The sequence below is a fragment of the Lonchura striata genome, chromosome 5 (genome assembly GCF_050655825.1).
Source record: "Lonchura striata isolate lonStrDom1 chromosome 5, ASM5065582v1, whole genome shotgun sequence".
NCBI classification, from domain to species: domain Eukaryota; kingdom Metazoa; phylum Chordata; class Aves; order Passeriformes; family Estrildidae; genus Lonchura; species Lonchura striata.
The window spans coordinates 57193717-57207404 of NC_140707.1; the positions used below are offsets into that span (position 1 = coordinate 57193717).

The window sequence follows — 13688 nt, forward strand, 5'->3', positions numbered from 1 at the left end:
ATGTATTATGTAGAGGCAGTGTAATCTGGCTTTATCAAGAGTTGGAATGGAAGGAATAAAAAAAGGAGTTGTGAAGATTTAAGGAAACCTGAAATCTAAGATAAGAGTACCCTTGGCAAAGAGTATAGCAATTTCTTTTCCCTAGACTGCCTCAGAATAGATAATTTTGGTGTTGTTCATCTTCACGGCCAGCCAGCCACCTCATAAAAATGTGTTCACAAGCCATCTACTTCCCCCAGATTCTTAACCAGGACACAGGAAAGGTTCCATTTAAAAATCATTTTATTATTAACATAATCTTCCCATTTAGCCAAGTCTGGGTTCATGTATAAGGAATGTCGGTAAATATTCCATTTGAGGCTTCTTTTTACATATTTCCATTGATAAATAAACTCTGAATTCACATAAAAAAGTTAAACTTAAATAACTAATATATTTTTTGTAACAGGCATACATTGGTAAAATATAAATATTCTTGTACTCAGCCTTTGCTCTAGATAACAGTTAGCCACACATCACAGTTATTAACAACTAAAAACAAGAACTCAACTGATTTTCTGGCCTGGACTAAAATAGAGATGGAAACAGAAAATTCACATTTTGACTTCGGGCCAAAAGAGGTTGAGAGGCAGGAAGAGAACAGTTTTATTAACAGCCTTGTTAAAAATAGTCTGCACTGCCACTGAATCTTAACTTATTCTACAATTGGTAGTTGATTCCATTATAATTTTATGTAACACTCAAGTTTCACTAACAAAATATGGCACATCATCCATGAACAATATTACGATGTTTTAAACTACCAGGGCAAATCTGCAGGCAATATGAGTGATTTGGCTGTGGCTCACCACTCTGTCCTCTCAGCCTGACATTAACATATGGTGGCACCTCCCAGCTCTGGCCACTTTCCCACAAAAGAGTGGAGTTGTAACCTGTAGCTCTGAAGTTTCTCAAACTAACCAGTTACCAGGCAGTCTCACACAGTGGGTGTGCTCACCCAGAAGTCAAGACCAAAAAGCGGGTGATGGAGATGTCCTCTCACAGGACCCTGGGGATGATGGTAAAAGGGACCACGGGACTGCTGGCTTCAAGCTCCAGGGCCGTCAGGAAGCATTCGGCCGCGGCATCATCATTGCCTTGAGCCTGCAGCACCTCCCCCAGGCTGTTCCAGACCTCATGGGCTGTGGAGTTCACCTGGACAGCATCTCTGAGGATCTTCTCTGCCAAGCTATAGCGCCCAAGCTGCTGAAGAATCAGAGCCTGCAAGAAAACAAAGGGAAAATGGCTGAGAACAGCCAGTAGGGCTTTCCTGAAGCTCAAACAAGGTCACTGCAATGAAATAAGGGTAGGCAACTCTTGGACTCAATAATTTTAATTTATTTTTTAAGTTTAAGAAATAAAATACCTGATTCAGGACTGGAGCAAGCTACTTCACACCAACAAAGTCAAGTGACTTTGGACAGGAAACAAGACTAAATAACAAAAACTCCACCTATATGCCAAGAAGTAGGAAGTACCAGGGCTTTTGAGCAAGCTCCTGTTATCTGAAGTCCTCAGGTGTGTGCCCTGAAGTTTTCACACCCTCCATGTGCATCTCAGCACCCAGCTCATGCCCTGTAACACCTGAGACCACACACAGCACCAGTAGCACTTGGAGACAGCTGTAACAAGACTGAGTTCAGCTCAATGGGCAACACCATGGTCCTTGACTTAATCAGTGGAACAGGAGCAGGGACTGATACTGCCCCAGTAATGCACAAAGGACCAGCAAGCACAGAACTTCCTCATGAGCATACTTGTTACACGTCCTCTATCTTCCTCTGCGAGATGGGATCCAGTTCAACACTACACGATCCAGAGCATGTCCAAACCCACTAGGATATGGGCTAAATGAGGCCATGGAAATCTCCATCCATCACATTCAGCTATGTTACTGGGCCAGAAAAGTCATGGAATGAACCAGTAAAACAGCTTTATTTTGGGATTATAATAATCCTAACTTTACATTGTGATTCTGTATTGCAAAACACATATGGACCACAAATCTTTGTTTTGCAGAGAGGTGTCCCAGTTACATGCTTACAGAGGCCTTGTGCCTTCTGCCCTCCCAGCCCCCACTCCTTGGACCACAGTTTCTTTTATCTCTCTGTACATCTGTCCCTCAAATCCTTATTTACCTAAGCACCACTGATTAGAAAGTACTGACATTCTATATAGCCCCTGAATTACCCACCATACATTTCCGGAATTGTGCCCACCTGGCTGACTTTCAGCTTGGGTAGACTTTAAACTCCATCCTACAGAACAACTGAGCACACCCTGCTCTGTAGAACAACATAAAGAGTGCTGCACAGTATTGGCAAGTGAACAAATAAATGCAATGCAGGATAATTTCTATCAGCCCGCAGGTGTTCTCACATAAAGATGCTAGAGGGCTTTTCTGGGTTTGGACTTTTTCTGAGCTGTCAATTGAGTCAGCATTTTCAGAGCAAGTGAATAGTACTTCCAATATAAAAACTGGGTAACTCTCAGGGTCAGTGTTTTTTTCCCCTGCAGTGAAGTGATTGTCAGTGACTGGTAGGTATCAGATGTGAAACTACAAAAAAATGAAGCAAGGAGATGGAATACACAGAGCTGATGTTGCTCCAATGCATAACTTTAATAAAATTTAACTGTTATTATTTTTCAAGATTAAGAGTCTCTATTTTCATAAGGCTCTCTTTTTTTGGGGTACAGATTAATTAATTTTATACTGATTAAACATGTGCATTATTTGAATATTGCTAATACTTTTTTCCTTAAATATGCCAGACCATTTTGCCTGCTTGCTAAGGATACAAGTTGTACTTTTCAAGACCAAAGAAAAACCAAATTTTGCAGATATAAGCCTGTTCATAGTAAGTGACACATATTACATCACATCTGCCCTATTCTGTATGGCAAAAAGGATAGCTGAGATTTTCCAGGTGATAGAACTAGAGCAACCACTGGCTGCTTTGTCTGCTTTTATACTTTCCTAAGAATACAAGCATTAGTGTTGAAATTAGCATTTAGCAGTAGTGAAGGAACCCCTCTTGCATGTGCAATGAGGTTGCATCCTGTCCCCTCATGTGTTGGGGACACAGCTTTCTTGAGGGAGTGCCTCCTGAAAGTCAGTCTTTCACTGGTGTCTCAGCCTGGGATGGTATGAAGTCTCCTGCCTCAGGTAGTAACCCTGGAAAAACAAGCTTTGCTTCCGAAGAACCAATAGAAACTTAGACTTGTTTCATGCAGAGCATTAAAAGGATAGTGACAGTTGATCGCTGTAGCTGTAGGCTGAACTCAAATAAGTGATCTAGAGAAAGAACACAAAATACCCTCTCAGAATGATGGTCAGATGTCACACATTGTAAGTGTCCAGTTTGTAAATCCCCTTCCTGGATGACTTCATTAAAATTCTGAGGCACAGAGCGTTTCAAAATGTTTGCAGTCCTTGCCTGATTTGCTCTATTAAGCATTACACACCACACCAGAAGGAGCAGACATGTCTATCACACAGCAATATCCTTTGGTGACCTCACACCAACACTCATCCAAGAAATCTAACTTCAGTTTACCAGCTGTCAGCACACACTTGCTTTCTGCATTAACGCTTCAGGAAAAAACCTACACCACTAAAACCAACAACAACAAAACCCACCCAACTAACCCCCTTCCCAAACCAAAACTCCTCTAAGACTTTCCAGAAATCAGTACAAATCATCCCAGTCATCCCAGTCCTTCACTGTGTACATTCGTCTGCTTTCTAACTGGAAACAAAATCTCAAAGCTACCAGTTCTGGCCTTCACCTATTTAGCAGCAGATGTACAGACAAGATTTATTTGCACAATAATGTTAAGTCTTTTGCTTTATGGCTGGAGATGGGCCTGAAAAACACATCAGGTCTGCAGAAACACAGAGGGGTACCTAAGTGACATATGGTTCATGCCTTAAGACTTGGCATGCTACCTTAAAACCTAAGCAGAATGCCTTTTCTGTATATCCTCTCAATAAATCTTTAAAAAGATAAAATATAAGAGGGATTCTGGAACCTGAATCAATTAGAAAAAGTGCTATATCATAATTTGTGTAAATAAGAAGATCCATTTGACAAAATACAATAAAACCAGTAAGTTCCTAAAGCAACCTATTTGTTCTTTGTACATTTTAGAATACTGCAGTACTTGACAGAGGTGTTAAGACAACTGTTGGCATCTGCAGCAGAAAGCAGAATCTTTTCTGCTTTTGCCTCTCTTTCACATGAAAGAACAATAAATGTATGACATCTACTTCTAACACAGCTAAAAAACCTCTAATGTGAGCAGACCTCTTAATTTTGCAGCTCAGTACAATTGTGCTTATTACTTTACTCCATGTTTGGTTTGCTGAGAATTTGGTTGCTCCTTCAAGATTGATTTTTTTAATGCACTGATCTCCCCTCAGTGAGTTAAGGCTTTCACTTTCTCTCTGGTTAGGATGTCTGTATGTTGTACATTCTCTAGGCAAACCTTGTTTTTCTTTTAGCCAGTTTTACATTGTAGGGGTGGATTTTGTAACTCAAAAAACTCCAAGAGAGAACTCTAATGAGAAATGGCACAGGCAGAAAGTGAAGAGAATCTCTGAAGAAACAAAGAGACTTTTTTATGCCATCATCACAACCAATGAAGCCAGTGCCTCATGACTCCAGTCCGCTGATATTTATACCAGTCACTTTGAATAATCAGCAGTACTCAAAGATCTGTGGAGTTGAGATGCTCAAGGAAAGGTCAACAGCCCTTTACAGTGCCCAGCCAGAGCTGGGAATAAAAGGGATTTTGCAATTCTGAGAGCCTCCTGGGGCTCTCCAAAGGGGTTTTCTAAAAGAGCAACACTGTGTAACACTGTGTACTGTTGTCACCACAGAAAGGTTCTATGCAAACTTCACATCCTAACAGAACAAAACCCTCTAGGAATTAATCAAAATGGGGAAGAAAGGGCTTCCAACTTTTGCCACAGGTTATTTTCAAGATCTTGCCAAATCTTTCCTCACCCAGTCTGGAGTCACAAAGTCTCCTGCTTGTTGGGCAATGATTTTACATATGTTTCCTCCCTCAGTCATTCCCTTTACGCTTCATTTTACATTGCCTCACATACAAAACTGCTATTCTTTGCTTATTCCACCCAAACATCTCTCCAAGGACTATTTTTACAATGCTCAGGCAAACAAGGCCAATTTGCTCATTAGACAAATGTAAGCATCTTTTAAAAGGAAAACATTCACATGAATTTGGATTTTCAAATGGAGCACTACAGTCTTGAAATAAGATTTCCAGTTAGAAAATGCTATTATTTATCAATAAAATATCATGACTCAGAACCTGACAACATCCTGTAATAAGCAATTGTATAAAGCTTAATTGCTTAAATAAGCCTGCAAAGGTATCTTTTTTCTGCAGAAGGGCTTTCTCGCTTTCCAAATTAACCTGTCATAATGATTAACCAAACAGTCAATGCAAAACACATATCTAGACAAATAAACATAGGACTAAAATTCTGTAAAGAATTAATTTTTCATTTTGAAAAACAGCTATTTAAAAATTATTTACACCAGACATTTACAGTAGTCTAGTAAGGTCACTTTTTTACTTGCTTCTAGGCAAATGAGAAACTAACATTATTTTTTTTTCCTGTGGAACTAACTTTGAAAAAATTACAGTCATAGTTATTGCCCATCATACATCTCATCAACACAGAGCTTTATCGTAAAGTGCTAAACTATATTTGCATTAACTGGAAAATAAAGGGTAGAAAGGTAACAAAGATACAAAGATCACTGTGGTTTTTTCAGTGTAACAAAAAATTTTGTCTCAAGAGAGCAGGAGATTTCCTTAAGGTTTAACTGTTCTGACTACTTCTCCACTATGCCTCCACTCAGCCTCAAGAGAAGCACCACTTAGGATTTTTACCTTTATTCACTTGATATCAAGAGGAATCTTTTCATTTTCTCTGAGAAAAATATAGACTAGAAGTGGGAGATGTTAAATAAATTTCATTGCTTTTGAGAAAAGTGAGAAAAAGGGGACTGTGACTATGAGTCTCTTTGCACTCTTGCCTTTTTTGGGGAGGGTGCTGAACTCTCTCTGCAGAGAAGGAACCTGGGAAATGGGAGAAATGGACAGAATAAGAACAAGAAATGTGGCTGATTTAACACAAAAGAAAGTGCCAGAGATTCTCACCATGTTTAAGAAACATAGTCTGTTGACCTACAGAAGTCTAAACTATAGAGATTTGAGTAGCACCAGATATGATATTCATATTAATTTATTCCTGGCAGGTCTGTTACATGACTTGTTTGCTAAAAAGCTTCCTATACTTGTATGATACAAGTCTTATTTAGCTAAAAAATAGCCCTCAGAGCTAAAAGTTTGTCTTGTAGAAACAACAGCTACAAGAAAACATTATAAGCACAGGAAAATAAAAAACGGACTGATTTTGCTTTTAATGATAAGAGCAGGGAGACAGAAGAACAGTGGCCTGTTTTGCTGATGATCTGCTGAAGCCCAATAAGCTAACAGCTGATAATGTATAAGCAGACAGAGTTATTCAGATGTGGAAAATAATGTTTTTTAAAAGCTACAAAAGATTTAAAAATTCACTATATCCAACTTCACAATAATTTTCCCAGTTCACTATCTTTCTGTTTCAAAGTGGGTCCCAGCCTAAGAAATAATCAACTTTAAGCTGTGATAGCAGAAGGATACACTAGAAACATCCCCATCCTATCTAAAAACTTAAGAATCAGGGATTATGACCATAAACATCTACAAAACTCGATGTGCAATGTATGCATTGCAAATCCATATGCAGTGTAATTTTAGCATCAAAAAACTGCCCCTTGTTACATGCTGCTTTTTCAGCCTATTTTGCAAGTGTTAAGGTGGTTGCTATTTTTAAACAAATCTATCAAACTTGAAGGTTTACCAGAGACTTGACAGTATTATGCTATAATAATGAAACAGAAGTGTTAGTGAGGCAAAATGAGAAGAATTTGCCATGATATATGGAAAAAAAAATAAAATTCTACAGCTGATGCTTTCCAACCTCTGTGATAAAAATATGCATTTTAAATGTAGTCTACAATCAATATTTTACACTTACATAGAGTGAAACAGAACATTATTTATATACTGTGCTCTCCTATTTTCATTTTAGCTGATGACTTTGTGCTGAAACATGTCCATCTAGTCAAAGTATGACTTTGCATAAGAAATCATTTATAAACTCCTTTCAAAGGCACATGCATGTTGAGTCATTGTGCATAATTATTTTCTGCAAGTGCGAAAAGATTGTGACACAGTACATCAGTTAGAAATAAACCATTCCATCAGAAAAATGATGAATAAACATAGTTCTGTATCTGCAGACACAGGTTGCATTTTAATGCAGAGATTTTGAAGGGTGACTACATTATAAGGTTTAAAACCAACCGGATTGGCTACACTACATTCACCTTACAAGTAAAAGTGATAATGAATACATATTATTTTTAAATCAGAAAAGACTGCAACTTGCCTATCATTTGTTTACCAAAATGCAGAATAAAAAGTACTTATCTTATTTTCTCTAAAACTACTTATCTTATTTTCTTTTTTAAAAAATAAAAAGCACATTTCTTCAAATATTGTCTAGATAAAACTTCCTAGAACCTCAGTATGGATTTTTTTTTTTTAATGAAAACAACCAGCTAATAATACTACATTTCATCACTCACTAAACCAAACAAAGCAGCTGATGAACAAATACGAGCCTGTGCCTTGAGCCAACCCTGTTGTTCAGTCTATCCCAGCTCATCACCTGTGCCACGTCCCTCTCTGCCTCGCCCCTCGCTCGCCTTCCTCCATGCCCAGCCCACCCTCTGTGCGCTCTGTGGCCCCGCTGGAGCCCCAGTTTGTTATTTCTCTGCCCTTCCCCCAGTGCTAACCTACCCTCTAAGGTATCCAATTGCTTCCCCTGCTGCAAAACACTTGTTGCTAGGAGAAAACCTACTGCTTGGCAACAGATTTTTAAAACAACAACTTTGGCTTTGTTACTCACTGAACTGCACATCACCAGCATGAAATAACGAACCCATGTGGTCGGGAGTGCATCTCTGTACTTATAACTCCCTTGGAAGTGACTGACCCTTCCCACAAGGATGTGCTTGCCTTTTAGTTCCCTACTGCTCACAGCCCAGAATGCAGAAAGGTTCAAAATTGAAGGTTGTTTTTAAAAAGTGCTGATTGTAGCATTCCAGTTAGATGGAAGCCCTTGGGGGACTTATTTTCCTATTAAGACAACATAGTCTTGCAATAATCTGCTGTAATTTTGATTTGCACCTTATGTGAACGTCCTATCAGCTTTTAAAAAATAGCATGACTACCAGGCTACATTGCAAGAAGGAATTTGACTATAGCAAGCACACTGGAAACAACAAAACACCTGATGACAAAATGAAGCAGCTAGTGACTCCAGAACTTATTTAACTTTTTATCTCCATCTGAAAATTACATTGAGGGCCTTATTTTATACACTGTGGCTACCACCATAATAACCCCACAATGGTTCTCCCTTCAGAAGTCAGATGGCTGCAGCTGTGGCAAGTACTGTATCACCACTGGCATCAAGGAATAATTAAGCATGGCCTTAGCCCTCAGATTATGGCCAGTCCTAAACTTGGAGTATTTGTCATCTGGTGCAAATGTTTCACATTCTGTCCCAGGTGTGACACCATGAGGTGACACTGAAGTGTACGTAGGTCCCTGGATCACCTCCCTTATCTGGAAGCTTGGCACCACTGCATCTTCCCTTCCCCTGTATCGCTTCACCTCCCTCCCTGCACTGAAGCCACATCATTGTCTTCTCACCTTTCCCACAAACCAGAAATCAGGATTTCCCAGAAGTATAAAATACATGTACCTGTGATGAAAATGGGTGCAGGAAATCACAGCTTCACACAGTGCTGTTTATGAAATGGACCTATAGTCATTTCTGTAATTTGGTATGTTCTTGTCTTTTGTGATTCATACCCTCACCTCTTCCCCTATGTAGACAGCTCATAGATATCAACACATCACAGTGCACTCCCTACAGAAATCCTGCCACTTTATCAGCCTAATCTCTAGCTGTATTTCAACACTGCCTGGGTTCAAAGCAAGGCCAAGTTTACCACTGGATCACTGTGCTCCATACAGAGACTCAAAAGCACTGTTTGTCATTAATGCCATTATTTTTCCAGTATTGAGTGAAAGGGTCAGAAGTATAGGAAACTGTATTTCTGTTATTCAAAACCTAGGAGTAACATAGAAGTGTCAGTATCCAAAAGAGGGAAAAAAAAAAACCCAAACCCAATTCCTCCAAAAATTATCCATGTGCCAAACAGGATAAATAGACCAAGTTTTTTTGAAGTGAGGAACCTCAAAGTCAGCCCACTGAGTCAATATTCAATTACTTCAGCAGAAGCTGGATTTTTCACAAGAACTGAGGATACCAGGAATTCAGGGTCCTTACTCCACTGCCTAAAGCTAGGTTCCAGTTTAGAACACCTGAAGGGTTCTGTTTTGAAAGCTGATGCTCCATGCAAACTAGTATAATGTCTAGAAATCAACATTTTTCTGTCCATCAATCAAGTACAGATAGAATTAAGGAACAAATAATTAGAAACAGCAAGCAGTGACTTTTTAAGAATCTGTTTTTCATTAGTGACAGTTCTATGCAACCACATTGAATGCACTGCACTGTATGTGGCTTCTGGAAATGGTAATTAGAAAAATTGATCAAATGTTTTAATGAAGAAATCAATCTCAAGTCAGGGGAATAGTTTGTGTATCAAAAGAAAAACCAGAGCTGCGGATCCAGTACTAGGCTCTGTGAGTAAAATTTATAATTAATAGAACTGTCAGAGTCCAAATCGAGCTTTGGAGATTTTTAGCTAGATTGCCACTGTATTGAAATCCAGCACTTGCAATGCATGCTTGTACACACTCAGTACTACAGAAACTAGCACTTACTTTTATGAACTTTTGAGACTGTGGAAAAGGAATCAGTAGTGAATGATATTCTTCTGAAGTACCTTTTTGCATTTATGCATGTGCATTTCTCTCAAATATTCTGAAAAATGCTGTATTAAATATTCAAAATCAGAACTACAGTATTAGATAAAAGATGACCAATCTTTTCGTTACTAAAATAAAACAGATTCACAGATTAAAGCACATAATTCATTTTTTTATTCCTTTTCCCCTTAGCCAAAGAGACTTCTGCATGTAAAAATACGTACATACATATGCTATAACTATGACTAATGTCACTGTTTCAAAAGTGTTATGACACCACAGCAGTACTTACTGCACTGGCACTGCAGTAACCACTAAGAAAAGAGGTTATTTTTAATACAGCATTAATAAATATATATTTTTATAGCATCCCCAATAAACAGATGTGAACTGCCATCTGCTGCTCAGGCTCAGCACTCTCTGGAAGGGCCATCCTCATGGCAGTGTGCAAAACCTCCTGGCAGGAGAGGGAATGCACCCCCTCTCCCCCTGGATTCTGAAAGGCAAGGCAGAAGCTGTAGGTAGCTGTTAACCTGCCAGTCTGCCAGGACAGCTGCCAGCAGATCCTTCTTTAAGGGACAGCTATTTTCAGTGTGAAAGGAGGGCCCACACCCTCCCATCTGTGCACCATCAGGCACAGGTCAGAAGAGCCAGAGCCTAACCATTGGCTAAGAAAGGGCTTCTAGCACTTCCAGAAAAATAAAACAAACACTTCCCTATTACTGACTTACCCTGCACAAAATTGGCAGAAGCTGAACATACTGAAAACTACAGAAAAAAGCTTCTGACAACTAAAGAGAGAAGCCCAAACAGAAGTATTTTGGGGAAATATTATTAAGGAGCTAAGAATAACATCAACGTACCTCAACAAAGCAGCTTTTGCTAGTACTGACCTGGAAGCAAACATATTACTATAACTGAAGCATCACCTAAGTTTTATAATTAAGTTCCACATAAGCCTATCACATTTTCTCTCAACTTTTTTTTTTTTTTTTTTTTTTTTTTTTTTGTGGATTATTTTAATTGTTATTTTTTTATCTAAAACTTGCAAAAGTAAGGTATTTTCCATTTAATCAACATCAGATCAGAAGAGTACTCTTAGGTCACTCATTTCTATCTCCTGTTGTTACAGATAACCTTATGACAAGATTTCTTGCTCCACAATGTTTAGCCTGTAAGTGCTAGGAATCCTCTTTACATCATCTTCCAAAATTTTTCCCTAGCTAGTTTTTTTTAGTTTGCTCCAGTGCCAATGCCCCTTAGCCTTATTTGGATTATGCATATTCCTCTCATGTTTACAAGGATCATATATAATTATTTAAGTTTCTTACTCCTCCCAGAAAGTGCTGCAGAGATTTCCAGCACCGTACTGCTGTGCAGCCACCTTGGCACTGACCAAGCCACATGCTGGGTTTGCCATCCAGCCACATTTCTCAGGATTACAAGAGAATCACAGCCCCAGCCTGTGAGGAACCAAAGTGAAACCTCTCCTTAGTGCACACAGAGGCTTCACCTGCCCTGCTGACCAATCCCAGCTGCTTTCGCTGGGCATGGCAGTCTCTGTTCTGGGTACATAAAGCAACAGTGGAGCACAAACACCACCATTCCACAAGGGAAGGAGAATCTGTAGGCTTACAAAACTAAAGGTGAGACTACACTCTTGACAAGATGATGATGCTGATAACTGGGACAAGATGATGTCTCATGTTGTGCCCAGCCAACTTATGCACAATTGAGATGCAGCTCTGATCAAGTACTACTCCAGCTCTTTGTCCTCCCCACTCATTTCCATACTCAATCTTGCTCTTGCATTTCTGAGAATTATTTTATTTCTTTCACTGAAGGATCTCCAAATCTCACTTTTAATCAACTTTGCCTTTGTCCCGCAACTCTTCTCACTGAGTAGAGGTACTGCATGAACTATTGTAAAATCTGTTAACAAATCTAGTAATATTCAGTGAAGCCTCAGTTATTTAATCAACTAGGTCTTCCAGAATTCTGGTCAACTCTTCTATACTCTTCCACCAGCAAGTACTTCCCATCATTTCCATACTTTCATTTCCACTGCTAATTTTACCTTTGCCATACATGATAAATATCACATACCCATTGAACACTGAGGCAAAATATTGCAGTTATGGACTTTTTGTAAGTGGATATCCATCACTGTTCTGATTGACACTGCGTGTTAGATCAGAATCCGTGGTTGGTTTATGGCTCTTGAAATACATTTTTCAGACTGTATAATAAATTAGTGCACAAGGTTAGAATCTGCAGAGAAAATGTAATTTCAAATGCAGTTTCTTCCTCAGTCCTCCCCTCTGGTTTACTACTGTCAGCTGACAGGCAGCTGGAATAAACTGGAGCCCTGCTTCCCCAAGTGTAAGAGCCTTGTCCATTTAGTCACTTTTCTAGTTCACTGGAGCAGAATTGGCAGGAAGAACAAGAATGACAGAAAAGGCACTCCCCCACAAAGCTAGGATTTGATCAGAGTAAGCAGTCTGGGAAGTTAATGCTCCCTGAGTAAAGAGCTGAAATGCAGAGTGGCAGCTTCCCCTTTTCAAGGAAGGGATTTTCATGGCATAAGAACTACAGCATGGGTTTGGTGGGGAAGGTGGGAATTCTGGAACTTAAATGAGCTGCTGAGTCTGAGGTGAGATACAAACATTTCCTACCAGCTATTGTGTTAAACATCCATGGATTTATCTTCACAAAGATATTCAGATATAAATTTTATATGAACTCAAATGTGATCCACACTGCAGAAAGACCACACCTACTCATAACACATCCCTAAAATTTTGAAGCTTAGGCTTTGATTCTGCAGCAAATGAGGTGAGTTTGGATGGCCAAACAAAAACTACCTCATTTATTTTCCAGAGATCACCAGCTGTTCATACTATCATATCACAATTTTAAAGGAAATTGAGTTTGATGTGTCAATTACTTTAATAGATCTGACAGCATTTCATACTTTAAATCAGAACCAGTTATTTCTGCTAACTGTAACCTACCAGCTTGTGGCTAGTCATTCAATTACCATAGCAAAGCATCATCACAGACTGCCTTTGTGTCATAGCATTTCATAGCTCTCTGCTAAATCTTTGGGTCCATGACCCTCACAATGCCATCTGTTCCAATGCTAGTGTGGCTATCACCTTTTCAAATGGCCATAAATTTAAAAACAGACAGAATCCCAAAGAAGCTATTGTCAGCTGTCAGGACAAACTGTTACAAGGACCATGAAAAAATGGAAATTGAAATGGCTTTGCAGTTGATAGAGGTTCACCTGCTCATGTTTTGAAGATTTGCAAACATATGACAATATCTGCTTTAATTTATTACTTGCACCCATTTAAAAATAGGGTTTTGGTTTTGTTTGGTTTCTTTTTTTTTTTTTTTTTTTTTTTAATGAGAGAATGTACTTCTAAAACTGTGTCTTTATTTTAACATACTTATTTTAAGTTAGCAAAACCCACTTACCATCAGAGACATTTTAATTCAGAAGCCAGGGCAAAATCCATTCTTTTAGTGGGTCAGATCACTTCTGATGGATGGCAAGTATTCTTAGATGGCAAGCATTCTTCCAAAGTGCTACC

General features: G+C 39.0%; 1 protein-coding gene across 4 annotated transcripts in view; it reads right to left on the bottom strand.

Moving 5' to 3' along the window:
* Positions 1–264: 264 nt before the first annotated feature.
* The window catches only part of TTC7B (tetratricopeptide repeat domain 7B), a 120029-nt gene continuing 106605 nt past the window's right edge, over positions 265–13688 (bottom strand). For all 4 annotated transcript variants that reach the window (XM_021531932.3, XM_085582274.1, XM_085582276.1 and 1 more), the window contains one exon: positions 265–1260. In XM_021531932.3, the coding sequence (XP_021387607.1) occupies positions 1039–1260 (222 nt within the window). In that variant the 3' untranslated portion in view covers positions 265–1038. The remainder of the gene's footprint in view (positions 1261–13688) is intronic.